At 42.6% G+C, this 21,332-nt stretch overlaps 1 protein-coding gene across 6 annotated transcripts in view; it reads left to right on the top strand.

Annotated features, from left to right (window-relative positions):
• Positions 1-6,011: 6,011 nt before the first annotated feature.
• Positions 6,012-21,332, top strand: part of CRACR2A (calcium release activated channel regulator 2A) — a 65,720-nt gene continuing 50,399 nt past the window's right edge. For 3 of the 6 annotated variants that reach the window (XM_065029149.1, XM_065029173.1, XM_065029180.1), the window contains exons 1-2: positions 6,268-6,417; positions 20,106-20,344. In XM_065029149.1, the coding sequence (XP_064885221.1) occupies positions 20,177-20,344 (168 nt within the window). In that variant the 5' untranslated portion in view covers positions 6,268-6,417; positions 20,106-20,176. Of the gene's footprint in view, positions 6,418-10,813; positions 10,887-13,949; positions 13,995-20,105; positions 20,345-21,332 lie in introns of those variants that run through there. The other 3 variants (XM_021297612.2, XM_065029189.1, XM_065029166.1) reach the window with 3 other exon arrangements.

Raw genomic sequence — 21,332 nt, 5'->3', positions numbered from 1 at the left:
CACAGTTTTGGTGAGAATCGTAGTGAAATCAAATGATGGTTCCTTTCTCATAAGAGAAAACATAGTAGGGGAGAGGCGTCATGGGCTATATTGTGAAAAATAAACAACAGTCATTCCTGGTTTGACTTCTCAGTGCTTCTTGGTGATGCTGAATCATTCCTTTGCTAGTGTGAGGGTTCCTAATCTCCTAATTTTTATTTATAAAGAAACTATTTAATTGCCTTTTTAGTCTTGAGACTTTTTCTGTGTCCCTTCTAGTTCTTGCACACTTTCTGAATTGCAATGTCCACTTTATTACTGTGGGAGGTTAGCTAAAATTGCGTTAATTTTCTTCAGGCAATTAGAAACTTCTCATTTAAATAGCTTGCATGGTCTTTGTTTTAGATTTAGTATGAGAATAATGTGATAACACACTGGACAGCTAGGTTGTGTTTTGGAGTTGGTATGTTATATCACTGACATTTTGGCTCTTGCTAAAGAGATCAATGTTTTTTTCAACTTTTCAGCTGCATAGCAGCTGGGAGGGGACGCAAACTGGACAGTACCTACATTGACATCCAGCTTGGTCAATGAAAATAATCCCTACCATTAGCATTATGCTGCGTACATAACTAAGAGTTGGCTTTTCCTGCTCATTAGATCCATTTGAGAGTTTCATGTTACTTCAATTTTTTTTTTTGATTTGCTGTTTGGCCTTTTGCCTTTTTGCTCTCTCACTGAGGCTCGATGTTTGGGCCCAGGGGCACTCTCTCTTCCAGGACTGGTTGTTCACCATGTCTGGAATTTGTGAGCAATTGAATTGAGTATAATTTATTATATGTATAGTAGTAGTAGTGGTATATATAGTCTTATTAAACTGTTCTTATCTCAAACCATGAGTTTGTCCCTTCCCTTTGATTCTCTCCCCTTTCCCACTTTGGGGAGCCATGGGGTTGTGAGAGAACAGCTGTAATGGTCTTGGTTGTTAGCTGGGGTTGAACCTCAACAATTACTTAATTAGGTAAGTAGATGTTTATTTATGTAAGAAGGTACTACTTATCGTACTCCTGCAGGGTTTCATAGTCAATTTAATTTCTTAATGTATAATTTCGGGAGGCAGACTTTTTGAAGGCAGGCTGTTGCATAGCCTTTTCTGGCTATGTGTGTACACTGAAAAGGTAATATAATAACTTTAATTATTATATGGCTAACATGTTATATGCATATATATATTTTTTTTTTCACAGAATGTTAGGGATTGGAAGACACCTTGAAAGATCATCTAGTCCAATCCTCCTGCCAGAGCAGGAACACCTAAATGAGGTCACACAGGAAGGTGTCCAGGCGGGTTTTGAATGTCTCCAGAGTCAGAGATTCCACAACCCCCCTGGGCAGCCTGTTCCAGTGTTGTTACCCTTACTGAGAAGAAGTTTCTTCTCAAATTTAAGTGGAACCTCTTGTGTTCCAGTTTGAACCCATTACCCCTTGTCTCGGTTGTCACCGAGAAGAGGCTTGCTCCATCCTCATGACACTCACCCTTTTTATATTTGTAAATATTAATAAGGTCACCCCTCAGTCTCCTCTTCTCCAAGCTAAAGAGACCCAGCTCCCTCAGTCTTTCCTCATAAGGGAGATGCTTCGCTCCCTTCATCATCTTTGTGGCTCTGCACTGGACTCTCTCCAGCAGTTCCCTGTCCTTCTTGAACTGAGGGGCCCAGAACTGGACACAATATTCCAGATGCGGTCTCACCAGGGCAGAGTAGAGGGGAAGGAGAACCTCTCTCGACCTACTAAGCACCCCCCTTCTAATACACCCCAGGATGCCATTGGCCTTGTTGGCCACAAGGGCAAAGAGCTGGCTCATGGTCATCCTGCTGTCCACCAGGACACCAGGTCCCTCTCCCCTACACTGCTCTCCAATGGGTCCTTCCCCAACTTATATTGGAACCTGGGGTTGTTCCTGTCCAGATGCAAGACTCTGCACTTGCACCTGTTATATTTCATTACATTTTTCACTGCCCAACTCTCCAGCCTGTCCAGGTCTTGCTGGATGGCAGCACAGCCTTCTGGCCTGTCAGCCACTCCTTCCAGTTTTGTGTCATCAGCAAACTTGCGGACAGTCACTCTATTCCCTCATCCAAGTTGTTGACGAATATATTGAATAATACTGGTCCCAGTATTGACCCTTGAGGCACTCCACTAGATAGAGGCCTCCAACTAGACTCTGCCTCATTGACCACGACTCTCTGGCTTCTTTCCTTCAGCCAGTTCACAGTCCACATCACTACCTGATCATGCAGTCCACACTTCCTCAGTTTAGCTGTGAGGATGCTGTGGGAGACTGTGTCAAATGCTTTACTGAAATTAAGATAGACTGTTTTGCCATCATCTATCCACCTTGTTACATCTTCATAAAAGTCTATGAGGTTGGTGAAGCATGACTTCCCGTGGTGAAGCCATGTTGACTGCCCCTAATGACCCCCTTATCCTTGATATGTCTTGAGATGGCACCAAGGATAAGTTATTCCATCACCTTTCAAGGGATGGCGGTGAGGCTGACCAGTCTATAGTTACTCTGGTCCTCCTTCTTGCCCTTTTTGAAGACTGGATTGACATTTGCTTTCCTCCAGTCCTCAGGCACCTCTCCCATTTCCCACGACTTAGCAAAGATAATGGAGTGGCCTAGCAATGACGTCAGCCAGCTCCCTCAGCACCCATGGGTGCATCTCATCTGGACCCATGGATTTATGGATGTCCAGATTGCTTAATTGGTCCCTAACTCAATCATCATCAACCGAGGCAAACTCCTCCATTGTCCTGACTTCCTCTGGGGCCTTAGCAGTACAGGGCTCCTCCGGACAGTCTCTGGCAGTGTGGAAAGAGACAAATAAGGCATTCAGTAACTCTGCCTTCTCTGTATCTTCTGTCATCAGGCCTACATTGCCTCTGGTGTTAGTTTTATCTGCGATGTATTTGAAGAAGCTCTTTCTGTTGTCCTTGACCCCTCTCGCAAGGTTTAATTCTAAGGAGGCCTTGGCTTTCCTAGTTGCCTCCCCACATCCTCTAACAACAGCTTTGTATTCTTCCCAAGTGGACAGCCCCTCCTTCCATGATCTGTAAACTCTCTTTTTCCACTTGAGCTTGCCCAGCTGTTCCCTATTTAAGCAAGCAGGTCTCCTGGCTCCCTTCCTTGACTTCCTATACATTGGGATGCTCTGATCTTGAGATTGGAAGAAGCAGTCCCGGAATGCTAACCAACTATCTTGGGCACCTTTAACTTCAAGTACCCTTGCCCGTGGGTTTTCCCGTAACAATTGTTTGAAAAGGCCGAAGCTGGCCCTAGTGAGGCCCAGAATTGCATTTCTGCTTGGTATTCTGTTCCTGCCACATGAGATCCTGAACTCTACAATCCCAAGGTCACTGCAACCAAGCCAGCCCTCAACCTTTACCACTTCTACCAGACCCTCCTTTTTAGTGAGAATGAGATCCAGCAGGGCTCCTCTCCTAGTTGGCTCATCCACCATTTACATCAGAAAGTTATCATCAATGCACTGGAGGAACCTCCTGGACTGTGGATGGCTGGCTGAGCAGACCTTCCAGCAAACATCAGGGTAGTTAAAATCCCCCACAACAACCAGAGCCTGTGACCGCAAGGGCGCTCTCAGCTGTCTGTAGAAGGTCTCATCAAATTCCTCATCCCAGTCTGGTGGCCTGTAATAGACACCCACAACAGTATCACCCCTGCCAGCCTGCCCCTTAATTCTCACCCACTGTCTCTCAACTTGCTCCTTATCTGCCCCTGGACAGTACTCAATACATAGTAGTTGCTCTCTCACACAGAGAACAACTCCACTACCTCGCCTGGCTGGCCTGTCTTTCCTGAGAAGGACATAGCCATCCATGACCAGATTTCAGTCATGTGAGCTGTCCCATCACGTCTCTGTAATTGCCACCAGATCATAATCTCCTGACCAAACACAGGTTTCTAACTCCTCCTGCTTATTCCACATGCTGCGTGCATTGGTATACAGGCATTTCAGGGAGCCAGCTGAGCACCCTGATTTCACCCTAGGGGGATGGGAGTCCTCCCACTCTTTATCAACTCTAGAATGCTGTCCCACTGGTGCAAGCCCAGCTACAACCCCATCCTCCTTCAAATCTAGTTTAAAGCTCTCCAAATGAGCCCTGGTAATTCCTGTCCCAGCATCCTTTTGCTCCTGTGAGATAAACCTTTCCCACATATCACTGTCTGGACTGGTGTCTTACAAAACCAGCCGTTATGAAAGATTCCAAAGCCCTGCCTGTAGCACCGGTCTCATAGTCAATCATTTATGGACCGAATTTTTCTATTCCATCCCACATTGTCACCTGAAAATGGAAGGAGGGAAGAGAAAATCACTTGCACCCCAGACCCTTTCACCAAGACCTTGAAATCTTTCTTCATTCCCCTCAGACTGCTGGATGCAACTTCCTCCTCACCTGCCTAGAAGATCAGCAGTTGGTAGTAGTCTGTTTGGTGCACCAGGCTGGGGATTGCCCTGGTGATATCCCTGATCTGGGCTCCCAGTATACTACATACTTCCCTACAATGGGGGTCAACTCTGCATATTGGGCCCTCTGTCCCTCTCAGAAGGGAACTGCCTACTACAATTACTCTTCTTTCTTTCTTTCTTATCAGAGGCAGTCTTGAGGTGTGGAGTCAACCACCTCTTCCTCTTCCACCTCTTCCATGTGACCTTGTAGGTGGGCCTTGCACCACATCCTCACCTACCTCTCCTTTGAGATCCAGGGCCTCAAACCTATTATGGAGGGGCACCTGGGGAAGCAAAGCAGGTAGGGAGGGGGGTTGACCGTCACTCCAAACTGGAACTCACTTCCAACCCTCCTCATCTTTTTGGTCCCCTACCTCTGCTCAACAACAACAGGGCAGGGGCTGTCTTGGGTCTCCCCCCTCTGCCTGACGGGGCGCGGGGTCCATCACTTTTAGGGGGGTATCTCCCTGGGACCTTTCTTTCTGACTTTGTGCCACTTGTCATTGTATTGTTATTTTGGCTGTCCCTTTAAATTGTCTTCTAATTATTTTTCATCTTGTGAAGATATGTATTTTGAGGTCAAACACAACTGGATAGATTTGCTCATGGAATATCATGAGCACCATGCCTTAAGAGCTCTCCCACAACTGGGAGTTCTTATAGTGATGAACACTATGATGAGGGTTTTTATCTTACTGTGGGACTACACAGAACCTGATCCCAGATGCAGATATTTATGCATTTTTTCAAAGTATACTTTGGGCTAAGTGAAATCTCTGAATCAAATAAATGTGAAATCACTTCTGTCTCCCATTGCCATCTTATGTAACATGTGTAACTAGACTTGGGACAGTTTGAGACAACAAGGCATGGAAGATCCTAGTTGGGCCCTTCTGAATGGTCGCCTCCTTAAGACCTTGCTTTGGCTGAGTGTTCCTGCACCCTTCCAAACCCTTCTGCCTGTAGGAAACAATCATCTTGCCAATATAATAGGCTCAGACAGGATCTCTCAGCAAATAATATGTTATAAACAATTTTGCAAATCTGGGTGTTCTACCTAAAGGTAGGCACACAAATAGGGCAAAAAGCCCCTGCTTATATCCCCTGAAAATCCCTGCCGCAAATTCCCTCCCCTGTTCCCCACTGGTTGGGTACTTCAGGGTTTACCGATTACCCAATGCATGCCTCTGTTTACATGATTCATTAATCTAATTCTAACAATCCCCCTTCCCCTTATTGATTTATTTAAAATATGGGTTCCTGGCTCTTTGGCTACCCTTCCTCCTATCTTAATTTTTTTTAAATACAGGAATTAGTATGCATTCCAGGATTAGTTTGAAGACACTTTGTTGGACATTAATGATTCATAGTTTGACATCTCTCGGTCCTTCCCCGCCTCAGCTGGGGTCAGGTGCCAGATCAGTTGTAAAAACATTCCTCCCTCAATGGCTTCTTATATACCCTGTGCTGTTTAGGTTACAGGGATAACAGCTCCACGCCCACACCCTAAAAAGCCATCATGCACGTAGTCCTGGCTGCAAGAAGGACCAAGGAAAGCAGTGCCTCTTCGACTTCCCTTGGCTCTCCGACCTGACTTGCTGCCGCCGTCAAGTTTGTTCTGCCAAGAGCGAGGAGCGACCCAGCAGTTGCACCCGAGCTCCGACTGCACACAAGAGGGAAGGAGGAGGAGGCTGGCCTGGACGGGCTCCCCGTCCCGCCCCCGGGGTGCAGCCCGCCTCTCCCGATGATGCAGTCCGTTTACGAAACAAAGTTTATAAAATTAATTCACTTTTTTTGCGGTCTGCCTTCCATCCTGACATATGGGCAGGCGGACAAGAACCGCACCAGCCAGCGCGCAGGGCTCATATCGCGCCTTCGCCTGGACGCCTGCAGAAAGCGACGGGAGGTGAGTCAGAGAAAAGTACTGTGGGCCAAAAGAGTAAGGGGAGGAAAAAGACTGTGCACAGCCAGATCATTATACTAGCGAAGCTGCTGGAGGAAAGGCACTCACGGCCACTGCTTCACCCTTTGCAGAGCCCCGATGTCTCTAGAGTTCTTTCCCTGCGCTCCGACTGTTGCAAGCTTTGCTTCCTGCGACGGGTCGTCTGCAAGAGAACATCGCCTTTGCGTGCTCTGCGGCGCCGGGCAGTGGTTTAGCAGGTTCAGGGCAGCTGGCAAAGAATAGCCATTAATAACCCATCTCCTGTCCCCACCTGCCGATCGGCATCGCTGGCCGCCTTTCGGAGCGGTGGGCTGCACCCCGCGGCAGGGACTGCACTGGCAGGAGGGACGGGCAGTGTCTGCCGGAAGGGAGCTTGGAGAAGTTGTCGCGGGTGGAGGAGCACCTCGGTTTCTGGCAGATGCGGGGCTCCCCCGTTGCCAGCGGCGCTTCCCCGTTGCCAGCGGCGCCTGGGTGGCACGGGAGTGCTTCCGAAGCTGCTGTGGGGGACGCACACTGCATTCGTAGCTCCAGGCCCTTTCGTTAACCCTTAGCTCGCTCTCAGGCTGGAAGGCAGCAGGATTAGAACCGCAGCGGTTGCCAAACAGGCTCTTCCTGCTTCCACATCACCTGCCTGCCATTGTGAACACGATGAAGTTGCTTACGCCCACTCTATCTTATTTCCTTTATTTGTACGGCATTTATACAAGCACTGGAGCAACATGGGGTGAGAAGGTTGCATTCAGAACAACAGCTGAGTGTGCTGGAGTATGAGGTGTCGTGGCTCCTCCTACACAGAGGATATTTCATAAAGGTCATGCCCTGAGGTGCTGTTGTTTCATAGTCCTCACATTTCCACTTCTGCATTCCTCACGTAGCTACATGCTAAGGCCGATAGACAGTCACAGAGAAATCACTTGTGTCCTGGTTACTTCAGGAGCTGCATGGTTGGTTTCGCTGTACAGTTCCCTGCAAATAAAAAAGATAATTGTGTGGCTGGCTTCTGCCTTCAGGGTGGGAGCAGGCCCACCAAGTACTTGGTGAAGATGAAGGCAGAGCTGCTGCTTGTAAAAGTGATTCTTGTGTTCCTCTGCAATAGATTGGTGTCGGTTTTACACTGCAGTAGCACTAATGTGGTATCTGATTTAGTTCTCTGTTGTTCTTGATACTGAATGCTTATTATGACTGTAAGTGGCAGTTATAAAAGAAACTTGCTGCTACCAGGATAGTAGATTTCTTAATGTATACAGATAGAACAGATTATGACTGCTTGTAATGAAACCTGGGTAATGCCACAACTGGGACAAATCCTTCCAGAACACTTTGGCTAATTTAACATATTTTTCTATTTTCTTAGTTGCAGCTTTGTGGTTTTCAACAATAGTTTCTATGTTAGTTTAACTTTTCTTTTTATATGGGATATATGAATTATTATGATGTACTGGTAAAACTGTATTGTTTGTCTGTGGGATGTCCTAAGGACTCAGATATCTGGTCCCCAAATTTATCATTAGGGACTTCAGTATTTTACAACTTGAAAGGTAACACATCCAAAAGAGTAAAATTAAATGTCAGTATTCTCTATACTGAATACTCATCTTTCTTGACATCAAGAAAAGAAATCAAAAGCCAGTGTTTCAAGTACAAAGAGCAGATGCCACTTTCAATTATCTGTCAGCAATCCTGGCTACCTGGGGAGGTGCCAGTTGACTGGAAGTTGGCAAAAGTGATGCCCATCTACAAGAAGGGCCAGAAGGAAGATCTAGGAAACTACAGGCCTGTCAGTCTGACCTTGGTGGCAGGGAAGGTCATGGAGTAGATCATCCTGAGTGACATCACATGGCACGTACAAGAAAACAAAGTGATCAGGCCCAGTCTACATGGGTTTAGGAAAGGCAGGTCCTGTTTGAGGTACCTGATCTCCTTCTACAACAAGGTGACGCACCTAGTAGATGAGGGAAAAGCTGTGGATGTTATCTACTTAGACTTTGGTAAGACCTTTGACACCGTATCCCACAGCATTCTCCAGGAGAAGCCGGCAGCTCAGGGCCTGGATGGGTGTACTCTTTGATGGATAAAGAACTGGCTGGAGGGCTGGGCCCAAAGAGTTGTGAATGGAGCCAAACCCAGCTGGCACCCGGTCGTGAGTGGTGTTCCCCAGGGCTCAGTATTTGGGCTAGTTCTGTTTAATCTCTTTATCGATGATCTGGATGAGGGGATCGAGTGCACCCTAAATTTGCAGATGACACCATGTTGGGTGGGAATGTTAATCTGCTGGAGGGTAGGAAGGCCATACAGAGGGTCCTGGACCAGCTGGATCGTTGGGCTGAGGCCAGTTGTATGAGGTTTAACAAAGCCAAGTGCCAGGTCCTGCACTTGGGTCACAACAACCCCAGGCAGAGCTACAGGCTTGGGGAAGAGTGGCTGAAAATCTGCCTAGGGGAAAAGGATCTTGTGGTGTTGATTGACAGCCAGCTGAATATGATCCAGCAGTGTGCCCCGGTGGCCAAAAAGTCCAAGATCATCCATCAGGACTAGCAAAGTGATTGGCACTGGTGAGGCCCCACCTTGAATACTGTGTTCAGTTTTGGGCCCCTCATCATAAGAAGGACCTTGAGGTACCAGAGAGAGTGCAGAGCAGGGTGATAAAGCTGGTGAGGGGCCTGGAGTACAAGTCTTATGAGGAGCGGTTGAGGGAACTGGGGTTGGTTAGACTGGAGAAAAGGAAGCTGAGAGGAGACCTTCTTGCTGTCTACAACTACCTGAAAGGAGGTTGTAGCATGGAGGGTGTTGGTCTCTTCTCCCAAGTAGCAAGTGATAGGACAAGAGGAAATGGCCTCAAGTTGCACCAGGGGAGATTTAGATAGGATATTAGGAAAAATTTCTTCACGGTAAGAGTTGTCAGTTATTAGAACAGGCTGCCCAGGGAAGTGGTGGAGTCACCATCCCTGGAGGTGTTTTAAAAGGCATTTAGACGAGTTTCTTAGGGACATGGTTTAGTCCTAGAGTAGGTTATGGTTGGACTCGATGATCCTGAGTGTCTCTTTCAACCAAAATGATTCTATGATTCTATTCTATGCATTACTGTGAATGGATTAAGTAACAAACAAGATTTAGGGCCATAATAGTTTAGAGTCTCCTGGTCTGCCAGCCCTTGGAGACTTCAGTTCACTGCTGCTGGAATGAAAGAGGTATATTTGGGTCTGCGTGAGACACCTCTCCCTGCCTTTTTCTTACTCTCTTGTGATGGACTAGGAGAGAATTGTACAGTATGGTGCAGAAGGACCTTGACAAGCTTGAGAGGTGGGCCTGTATGAACCTCATGAAGTTCAACAAGGCCAAAGTGCAAGGTCTTTTTCATGGGTGGAGGCAATCCCAAGCACAAATACAGGATGGGTGGAGAATTGATTGAGAGCAGTGCTGAGGAGAAGGACTTGGAGGTGGTGGTTAGTGAGTTCAACATGATCAGGCAATGTGTGTTTTCAACCCAGAAAGCCAACCATATCCTGGACTGCATCCAAAGAAGTGTTACCAACAGGTCAAGGGAGATGATTCTCTCCTCTACTCTGCTCTCATGCGATGCCATCTGGAGTACTGTGTTCAGCTTTGGCACCCCCGACATAAAGAGGACCTACAAGAAAGCTGGAGAGGGACTTTTTACAAGGGCATCTGGAGAGGGACTTTTTACAAGGGCATATAGTGATAGAACACGGGGTAATGGCTTTAAACTGAAAAAGGATAGGTTTACATTCCATTTAGGGAAGAAACTCTTCACTATGAGGGTGGTGAGGAACAGGTTGCCCTGAGAAGCTGTGGATGTCCCATCCCTGGAAGTGCTCAAGACCAGGTTGGATGGAGCTTTGAGCCACCTGGCCTAGTGGAAGGTGTCCCTGCTAATGGCAATAGGGTTGGAACTAGACAGTCTTTAAGGTCCCTTCCAACCCAAACCATTCTGTAATTCTGTGATAAATTAATGCACTCAAGAGCATTACTCTGTAAGGTTTTCATGTGATCTCTTCAGCCCACAGGATGCATGTGCTGCTTCTAACAGCTCTCTTTTCCTTCTCCTGTTTCTGTTCACTGACAAATGATACACTGTCATGATTTTGTAGATGGGTAAATGGTGGCCATATGAAGGAGTAAAGAATATAGTGGAGGGGTAAAGAATATAGTGGTCTTCCCAGATTCCCTCTCCATTGCTTGCTAATTTGCAGTGTAAGTATATATGAATGTACATATATATGAGGGAGTAATACATCTTCATGATTTTATTTCTCTTGTTAAAAATCCAGATTTAATCTGTCTAGGTTTAACCTGATATAAAGACATAATTGATTCCACTGTCCATGACTTATCTATGCAGAAGCACCAGGATGCTTATGTCAAGAAGCTCAGTTGAAGACTTGGGAGCTCTCTCCAGACAAAGATCTAACCAGGTCAGGCCTAGAGTTTTCACTCTGAATTTGATTTATTTTTTATCCTAAGAGAAAACAAAAAAATTGGTGATAAATATTTGCCTCAATTTCTAGGCTCCAGTGCCATTTTCTTGGGTAGCTCTTCCCCATATTTAGTAAGCTGAACCACCACAGGGTCAGGGTAAGCAAGGTAAAGGATAGCCTACTGGAAGTCTTGTCTAATCTGCCTCATTAGTTGCTATGAGATTTATTGTGTGTTGTACCTCAGTCTCCTTCTGCCATGCTTCTGTATCATGTTTGTTCTGTTCTGTCCCAAACTAACCCTTGCTCTGATTTTTGCCAGACAGAAATGATGATACCTGTTGCATGGTGAGAAGTCACCACATTTCTGAGCTGTGATTAGAATATGTGCCCATTTGAAGAGTCTGTGACCTCCTCAGAGCCACACCAGAAGATATTCTCCCTGTTTGCAGTATCATGCAATAGCCCCTTTTTCCTCACAATGGCTCATCTTATCCCTTAGTCTCACAGAGGGGTGACAAGAAAAGTGAACGGTGTTGTTGGGAAACTTCTGTTTGTTAGAAAGCAGTGTAAATGGAGGCAGGGATCCTATACAATTGCAAGAAATTATTGTTGATTTTCAGGCAGATAAAAGGTTTTGATTTTTATTTTTTTTTTTTTAGAAGTTACATTTTTAGCAAGGACTTTTGGAGGAAGCATAGAATTTCAAGGTTTTTTTTTTTTTTTTGTGAAAATAGTGTACTTTAAAGATGTTCTTGTCGACTAGATTTTACCAGCTGAAAGTAGCTCCATTTAGCAGTGAGTCATTAGGAAACACTGAAAGATAAGACAATTAAAAGGAACATATACTGCTTTACTTAAACTTTTCCAGGTCTTTACTTCATGGGGGGGTCGTCTGTTTCCAAAGCAAAAAAATTTTCAAAAATGGAATAGTTCATATGAATTGACAGTACCTTCTACCAGAACATTATGTTTCAGGTTACACCACTTAGTAATATAATGCTGTTATTAATACAGTTATTTGCATTTAATTTCAGTGCTTGGGACAATGCAACACATTAAATCGATGAAGACAGATGGAGCGAGCTCAGTTTAGACTTTGCCATGCTTCGAGTGTGTTGCATATATTGTAAGATACTCCTGTTTAAAAATAGCTTTTACTTCTTTGAACTAACATTTTATGTTTTGGAAAGAAGTCAAAATAATGGTGAAATAATTCTGTATAGTTCTATAATAGTTCTGATACAAGTTCTATAACTGTTAATGTCACTACTGTTTACATGGAAACATTTATAAAAACTAATGCTGCAGCCACAAATATTAGTCCCAGTTGTTGCTCAGAATACATAACTGGCCAAATTGTATTTGTATGTAGTAAGGATTTTTTTATAAGTTGGAGAAATAGAGACAGAATTTGTGAGGAAAACACACACTCAAATACACATTCACACTTATACCACCATCCTGCTCAGGTGTTAGGTAGGTCAATAGTTTCTTGAAGACTCAAGGTTCTTGCAACCAGCAGACAGGCAAGGAACGAGAGGGAGAACAGGTCTTCCTGGAGACAGTGTTGAATAAGGAAGAAGAGCAGGTTGAAGGAGGGAAGGAGGGTGGCTCCTTGAAGCATGGAGAGACTACAGGCAGGGTGCTCTCACAGCTCTGATGATCCTGTGATTATTCTGCAACACTGATTTCTGTGATTATAGTTTCCCCTAAATTCAGTGTCCTTTTATAAGAAGTTTGCATTTCCAGACAGTTCTTAGCCTTTAGTTTCTTGAATACATTAAAAAAGAAGCATCCAAAGCAGTGAAGCAAGAGGAAAAGATGCATTTCCACTAAAATCCTAACTACTTAGAGTACTACTTCTCAAGGAGCCTAGTAGCACTAAGCAGGTCAATTTAACTTCACCCTGCCTTTTCAGTATGGTTCCCTTAGAACTGCTAATATTTAGGCAATAGAAATCAGAGAAGATAGTAGTGGAAGGAAAGTCAGAGGTTCTGTGATTCTCATTGCCTACACATAAGTTGTTTTTCATTAGTGTTTCCATATTGAAGGAGAAGGATGGAAATACATGAATCTGCCTGCTTGCTTTGCTCTTCTGTTACCTTTGGAAATCTGAATTTTAATACATGGATGATTTTATTTACTACTTCTGTTGAGGCCAGCAATAAGCCAGACAGGCAATTTTCTTCTTCACCTGTGTGGGAAGCTAGCCTTTGGGAAAGACTAATTTTCTTACAAACCCAGTGAAAACTAGTTGTTTGGGTGAAAATGCTAAAAATAAAAAAGTTTAATGAGTACATGTTCAGCAGAGTGTTGGGATCCTGCATCGTTGTGCACGGAAGTGACATAGTTTGTTTTTTTTCCCAACATTTGCATTTGTGCATTTATCTAGGTACCAATGCCACGTGGGGAGTGAATGATCTCTCTCTGAAGTCTTTGGTACCCTGTTTTGGAATAGTTAATGCTGTCACTTTAAGCATTTCTGTTGTTGTTTGTTTGTTTTCCTGTTTTATATTTTGGAAACTATGCTTCTGATATATGACCTGGCTTTTTTTTTCTTTCCTTCTTCTTTAGTTTCAGGTATGTTTTTCTCCTTAAGCAGTCATCTGCTGAAAATAAGGAATTTCATTTATACAATTATGATATTTTCGTAACCCACAACACCTTCTCCCAGGTCTTTTCCCTCTTTGATTTCTGCTCAACTCCCTTACCTTGAAATAAGTTGGAAGTAATTTTATTAAAATCTGAAAACTTGTTGTGGTATCTAGGAAGCTTTGAGCTTGCATTATGTAGAATATCAAAGGACATGATCCTAATAGTTCTCTTAATCTTTAAAAGCTGTGGTCAGGGCTGGTTGGAGAGTTTCTATTAAGACTGTTTTTAAACTGAATTTGGTTCTCCCACACAAATATACTCACAGGAAAAAATTTCTACATAATTTAAAGTTTAGGTTTTCCTTTTTTGTCTTTTTAAATTATGTATGCAGGCTTCCTTTGTTGCCTGCCTTTGCAGTTGCCCTGAAATTATTTTCTTATTATTTCAGACTATCCTGTTGTGGTCCCTCATAGGAACTCCAACCTGCCTCAGATCTCTTTTTCTCCACAGGTAAACTCCTCACACCCACCCCATGGTGCACTGTCTCCTAAGATGAAGAATCATGAGAGACTGTGTGCATCATGAGAAAAGTTACCTAGCCAGTGAATTCAGGCTGTGTGGAAGAAAAGAGGCTTTTATGATACATTTTGGTGCCTTTCTGAAGCAAAATCATGAGTCTTGCATGTTTTTACTTGAGAAGTCAAAACTGGAGGAATGAAAGTCCCATTTTTTCATCTAGTTCAGTCCAGCTGTTAATATTTTTAGGTCAGACTTTATAAGGTTTCCATGAGAGCTTGAAGGGTAACTGTCTCAGCAGAGTTTTTTTGGGGGTTGCACAACTTTGTATCTCTGATAGTTGCTTTAAATGTGGGACCTGAATTTTTACATGTCATAAAATCTCTAAAAAAATGTCTAAAAGGAACATTGACTTCCACTGACCTATACATTTTTCTTAAGGAAGGAACATCTATGACTTTATTTGTAGATTTGTGTTTGGTCTGTTCTTCCATGATGGCAGTTGCGCTACCTTAGCAGTCAGTGATTGAGTTCTCTACTTTCTTTATCATTGCGTGTTTTTTTACATTTAGCATGTCTACCACGTTACAACACAAGAGTGTTACTTCTTGTGTATTGCATTATGTGTATGGGGAATATATTTCTCCAATCCTGTATCTAGCAAACTTCTGTGGACTTGAGGATGGTTATTGCGCTCACTTTAGTCTTAGCATTCCTATTGCTCTTTCATTCTCTGTAGGTCCTGCTTTTGTTGTTTATTCTTGATTTTTCATGAGTGGGTCACTTGGCCTTCATTGAGCTAAATGAATTACAACTTTCCAGTTGAATTCGAAAGGATTCTACAACAGGGTTCACTCCCTGCCTGGATGAACACTTGTCCAAGGGTAGAGCACAGTAATAGGGGAGAGAATGACTTATTTCAGCAGGCTTTTGCCAACTTAAAAGAATTGTGGTGTGTATTTTAGCAGCTTCAGAACCTTTTCAGCATAATGCTAAAAGATAACTAACTCTGACACAAAGTTAGTTCTGAAGAAATCCCTGTTCATGTGTCAGGCATACTACAGCTGTAGGTTATTTTAACCAAGATAATTTGGTTGTAGGAAAAAATATCTCTTGTAGCAAAAGTATGCAGTTTAATTTTTATTTTCCACTGTTTGTAAAACATTAATATTGTCTCTTACAAGAGTGTTTTGTATAAATTCCTGGTGACCTCAGTAGTAAGTAAGCTTACTACATTTTTCTGTAGATTATTTGTGTTTTGAAGAGTGCTGCATAAAGTTTATACCTATAGACAGATGCTAAAAAAATGTTTTACTGAAACCTAGAAACTCAGAGACATGAGCAGGTAAAACAGCTCTGTAGGTTTTTTAACTATCACAGTTAGGGAGAATGGGATTTGTCAGCCTCTTATGACTTATGAAATCTGTGGATCAACAGTTTTCTGTACCTGTAGAGTCTGGTAATTTACAGTACACCTGATTGGAAAATTATGATGAAAACATAATTTGAAATAATAACAGTGACCTGCCCTTTGCAGACCAGTCCAAAAATACCTCATAAAGCCCGCATCCTTGTTTACTATTATTTGGAGCTATGCTTGTTTGCATCAGCTCATGATACAACTTGTTTTGCATAGTGAAGTGTTTATCTGTATTATAGTTAATATAATGGAAATAAAAGGTCTTTAAGAATAGTCTTTTGAATTTATTAGCCTTTTGATTTCTAAAGGAGACGAATGAGTGAATTGAATGAATATGTTAATTAAAACTGGCATTGGAATCTAATTACATTGCTGATTCAGTAACGTGAGGCAAATTACAGTTTTAATCTTTCACGTTATTATCACCATTTTCAAAGTATCAGGACACTCCAGGAATTAAAATGGACTGTACCATTTTTGGAAGGTGCCATAAGGATTAAGAATTTTAATGTACGCTCTAATTTAATTTTCTGCTATATTCAAGACTCTTGCTGTGCAGCAAGTTTTTATGATCTGTATGAAAGGTGGGGCAAATTGTAAGAAGGTGAGGCTCCTGTAAGGCATATAATTTCATTTTGTGGTATGGAAGTGTTTGGAAAGCATGGTCATGTTTTCTGAATCATATCTGTACTGTTTGGTAAATATAAACAGCTTTATCAAAATCTATATGGTGCTTTTTTGTTCCACCATTTAAAATCTGTATGCGTATTTCAATTCTTTCATATGCAATTGACTGTCTATTACTTGCACATTTTTTTCTCTTTTATTTTTCTTAATGAAGTCTAATGAAATCTGCAGAAACAACAGGGACTAGCAGCATGATTGTGATCACTTGGTGTGTTCCTACAGTTGTGGCCTTTTGAGAAATTGTTGAGATGTGAAAAAGAAAAATAAATATGTTACATCCAGTACACTTGGAGTTTGAGACAGATCTTTTCAAGGCCATCTTTAGGCTGCACTTGTCCCACTGTTTTTTGTTATTTTAAACCTGTTTTTAAGTTAGTGTCACTGCAAAGTTAAAACTGATGGCCTCATTTTGATTACCTCTTACACTGGTGTCAATCCAGAATGAGATGTATTGAAGTAGGTGAAGTTTAAGTGTGTAAAAGCAGTATGAAAGGAGAATCTCATCCAGACTCTAGTCTGAATGTGGTTTGCAGTGGCCTTTCTATCTGATCCACTTGTGGGTAGCTATATGGAGTCAGAGCAAAGATTCATCTAGCTCATATACTATTTTTGAGACTGTCTAATACTGGAAACATCAGGAAAGGGATTAAGAAACCAGGTAGTTATAGAATAATTTTGGTTGGAAAAGACTTTTAAGACCGTCTTTTAAACACCTCCAGGGATGGTAATGTTCTAATGCCTGATAACTCTTTCCATGAATAAATTTTTCCTAATATCCGATCTAAACCTCTCCTGGCACAACTTGAGGCCATTTCGTCTCATCCTATCCCTTGCTACTTGGGAGACAAACACACTCCATGCTACAACCTCCTTTCAGGTAGTTGAAGACAGTGATAAGGTCTTCCCCTCAGCCTCCTTTTCTGCAGGCTCAACAGTCCCAGTTCCCTCAGCCGCTCCTCGTAAGACTTGTGCTTCAGAGCCTTCACCAGCTTCATCACCCTGCTCTGCGCTCTCTCCAGCATGTCAATGTGTTTCCTGTAGTGAAGGGCCCAAAACTGAACACGGTATTCAAGGTGGGGCCTCGCCAGTGCCGAGTACAGTGGGACGATCACTTTGCTCGTCCTGCTGGCCACACTACTCTTGATGCACGTCATGATGCTGTTTGCCATATTGGCCACCTGGGCACACTGCTGGCTCATATTCAGCCAGCTGTTGACCAATACCCCCAGATTATTTCCCACCATGCAGCTTTCCAGCCACTCTTCTGTGAGCCTGTAGCTCTGCATCGGGCTGTTGTGAGCCAAGTGCAGCACCCAGAACTTGCTCTTGTTGAACCTTATTCAACTGGCCTCAGCCCAATGATCCAGCTGATCCAGATCCCTCTGTAAAGCCTTCCTACCCTCCAACAGATGAACACTCCCAGCCAACTTGGTGTCATTGCCATCTTACTGAGGGTGCACTTGGTCCCCTCATCCAGATCACTGACAAAGAGATTAAACAGAACTGGCCTCAATGCTGAGCCCTGGGGAATACCACTTGTGACAAGATGCCAAGTGGATTTGACTCCATTCACCACAACTCTGTGGGCCTGGCCTTCAGCCATTTTTTTACTCAGTGAAGAGTACAGCCACCCAAGCCACGAGCAGCCAGCTTCTCCGGGAGAATGCTGTGGGAATTGGCATCAAAGGCTTTACTGAAGTCTAAGTAGACAACATCCACAGCCTTTCCCTCATCTGCTTAGCAGGTCTCCTTGTCATGGAAGGAGATCAGTTTGGTCAAGCAGGACCTGCCTTTCATAAACCCATGCTGACTGGATCTGACTGCTTGGTCGTCTCTATGTGCCATGTGATGGCACTCAGGATGATCTACTCCATGACCTTCCCTGCCACCAGTGCCAGAATGACAGGCCTGTTGTTTCCTGGATCCTCCCTCTGGACCTTCTTGTAGATGGGTGTCACATTTGCCAACTTCCAGTCAACTGGCATCTCCCTAGTTAGCCAGGACTGCTGATAAATGATGGAAAGTTGTGTTTTTTTCCTTCATGTATCTTCCCAGGTACTGATGGTTGGTCAAACTTTCTGAGCTAGAAAAAAAAAAAGAGGAAGTGTACAGCTGTTCATGTAGCTGTGGTAGCCAAATGGCCCTTGTTGCCTCTGACCTATATTCCCTGGGACAGTATTTCTTAGCCTTGTTTAATTTTCTATGGCCTGCTTGGCTGCTGGCACATTTGCTCTGTCAGGCTTCTGTGCCTGTGTGGAGTGTGCTGAGTCCCAGTGGAGGTCTCAGCTGCTGCAACAATGAGCAGTGGCCCGTGCCTGGGTGGTGTGTGCAGGCAGAGGGACAACAGCTTCGTTCACACAGCTGGTCTCAGAGTTTATAAATCACCCCGGATTGCCATAAGTTAAAATTGAAGTATGACCCATTCTGAGAGGAGTTTCCTAAGGTAGGATGGTATTTGGTATAGCCATGCTTTGCTTTTTTACTTACATGCAACATCGTAAGTCCAACAGCCTGGCCCATAGCTATTGGAGAAATCACTTTGTCGTGGAAAGCCACAACAAGCTGCAAGTGTGACAAACTGTACATCTAAGAAGTTCTTGGAAGATGCTGTGTTTTAAGAGGTATAAAGCACTGCCATGTAGAACTTAAGCACAGAATAAAGCAGACTCTGACTGAGTTACTCTGTCTGTGTAATCAAAGCCTTTTCTCCTTAAGAAGCTGAGTAGACAAGTTAGAGTTCATTTCCTCATCTTCTGCCTTTACATTCATGCAGTACTCTGAAGACAATATACATTTCAGGTTCAATAATTCTCACTGGCCTCTGTTGGAATTGTTCCAGATTGTGCCTGTCACGCTGCGCTCCCTTGCAATAGTCAAATGCCTCTCAAAATACTTCTCAAAATTATCAGATAAATTTGTGGCTACTTTAGGTAGACCTATTTAGAAAAACAGAAATATGAATGCAAGATGCAGATACAAAGTAAAGTTGTTTTATGTCATCTGAGCACTAGTAGCTGTAAACATGTTCTTAGCTTGTCACAAATACACGGTACCTCAGTGATATAGACTGTTTCTCTCTTTGTTTTACCAACGTGATAATGAGTTGAAATCACACGGGGTGTCTTACAAACATCAGATGAGGCAGGACAACCCATGATTAGTCAATAGTACCTTTGAGCCCATCAGCTTTTGGGAAAGCCTCCTCCTTTTGTGTTGACTCTGTGTATCGTATAATTGTACAAGTTGGGAAAGGGAAAACTGTTTACATCTGACCTCCTAGAATGACTTTAAGATAAAATTATAGCCAAACATAAATACATACAAATATTTTCATGCAGGGGGTGTAATACAAATTTTCACAGAGTCTCTTTAGAATGTGGTTAATTATGAAGTCTTCCCACCAAGTTCACTAGCAATTACTTATCCTTCACAGATGGAAGTCAAAGCCTTAAGTAATAAGAATGAATCTAGGGAAATGATTCAGAATTCCATAATCTGATATTTTTCTCTTAATTATACTTAATTGATTTAAAAACTGGGATCCATCACATTCATCAATCACATTCCATTCTATAGCTATCATATGAAGTGTATGGCAAATCTCTGGATGCAAATCATGATACGTGGTATTACAGTGATCAGAGTCAAAAGGATATCAGCTGAATACTTGTAGTGACCTTATTTTTTCATTTACCCATATTTCTTGTGTTTTCTTGTTCACGTTAATTGATTGTCTATATTTCTTGTTAAACTGGCTGATTTTGCTTTGAGATTCTTTTTCAGAGCTAGTTTTGTCTTCTCCTTCACTCAAACTCTCCTGTCCTTATTCATTTTCCCATTTGCAATGTCTTTAGTGTAGCCCATCAAGGGCAGGCATTTTCAAAAAGCTTTTTCTTTTCTAAGCTTTAGTGACTAATTAAAGAGATGATTGCTAAGATATTGTGGAAAGCAATATTAAGAGGGCCTGATTTATTCTTTTCCTTACCTTCTATGAATAGGTTTCAGATCAGAATTTGTGAGTAAATGCGACAGCAGCATCCCAAAGTATTCTTGTGCTGAGATTGTGACAATGGACATAATACAAGGAGACTGTGTCAGTCCTGCAGTACCAGGACATACAGAGAGGAGCAAGACTGGAGAAGAAGACCCAGGACTAACTGTGGTTGGAAAAGCACATGAGTTCTTTCAGATTTGTGATCTGGAAGGCAAAGGCTTCATCACTCGTCAAGACATGCAGGTAAACCAAAATTGGCTATGTGAAATGCACAGTGAGAGAGGTTCCTAATGCCCTTAATGAGTTGAGAATTATTAATTTAGAGTAAAAAAATTGTAACACACACACCTGATAACTTTAAAGAGATGTGTAGGATTTAAAATAATCTCTTTGAAGTCTTACATAATGCTTGCATTTGTTTTCTCAGACAAAACAACAAAAAAGTGGAAAATCAAAGTAAGTGAAGTTTAAAAAAATGACCCAGGAATTTAATTCCATTCTTGTCGAGAAAGTTTAAGCTCCAGAAAATTAATTACTTTGTGGTTTGCTACAGCATCATGAATGTATTCAGTCCACCAATTTTATCCTTCTGTGTTTTTAGCAAAATTGTGTAAATAAAGTCTTTCATTTTGGTTTCACCTGCCAGGTAATGGTGAACTCTCAGCTGGAACACATATATATGTAGAAAGTATAGAGGAACAGTATTTTAGCGTTATTTGGTGTTCACAATAATCTGAGGGTCTGAAATCTGATTTGCTGAAAATGTTGATGAAAAAAAAGCAACTACATAACAAAATCTTTTGAAAGTGGGATTGAGTGCATACTGCAGAAATAATGATTTGAACCAGTATGTGGCAGAAAACAAGAAAGTACTCGTGCTTGACAAGCAAAGCATTATTTTTCATCTTACAATTTCAATATGGATCTAAGTGTCTGGTGTATTTAGATACATAAATAAGGGTGCTCAAAACACCTGAGAAGATCTTTCTTTATATTTGCTTTTATTTTCTGCTGATTCAATTAAAAATAATGTTACTAATACAGACATTATGAAGATACTGGATTATCCTAATTCCACTCAACACTTCAGTAAATCAAGAGTAATTCAGCTGAAATCAATGCATTCCCATTGACAAAAGCTGGGGTGAGACCCATTTCCTCCATTTGACTTTACATTAATTTAGTGTCACTGAATAAAAATTATAAATGAAAGTCTTTTACATTAGTTCCA

Source organism: Columba livia, chromosome 1, assembly GCF_036013475.1.
Source record: "Columba livia isolate bColLiv1 breed racing homer chromosome 1, bColLiv1.pat.W.v2, whole genome shotgun sequence".
NCBI lineage: Eukaryota > Metazoa > Chordata > Aves > Columbiformes > Columbidae > Columba > Columba livia.
The sequence above is the reverse complement of the archived record's forward strand: the minus strand, read 5'-3'. Positions and strand labels throughout refer to the sequence as shown.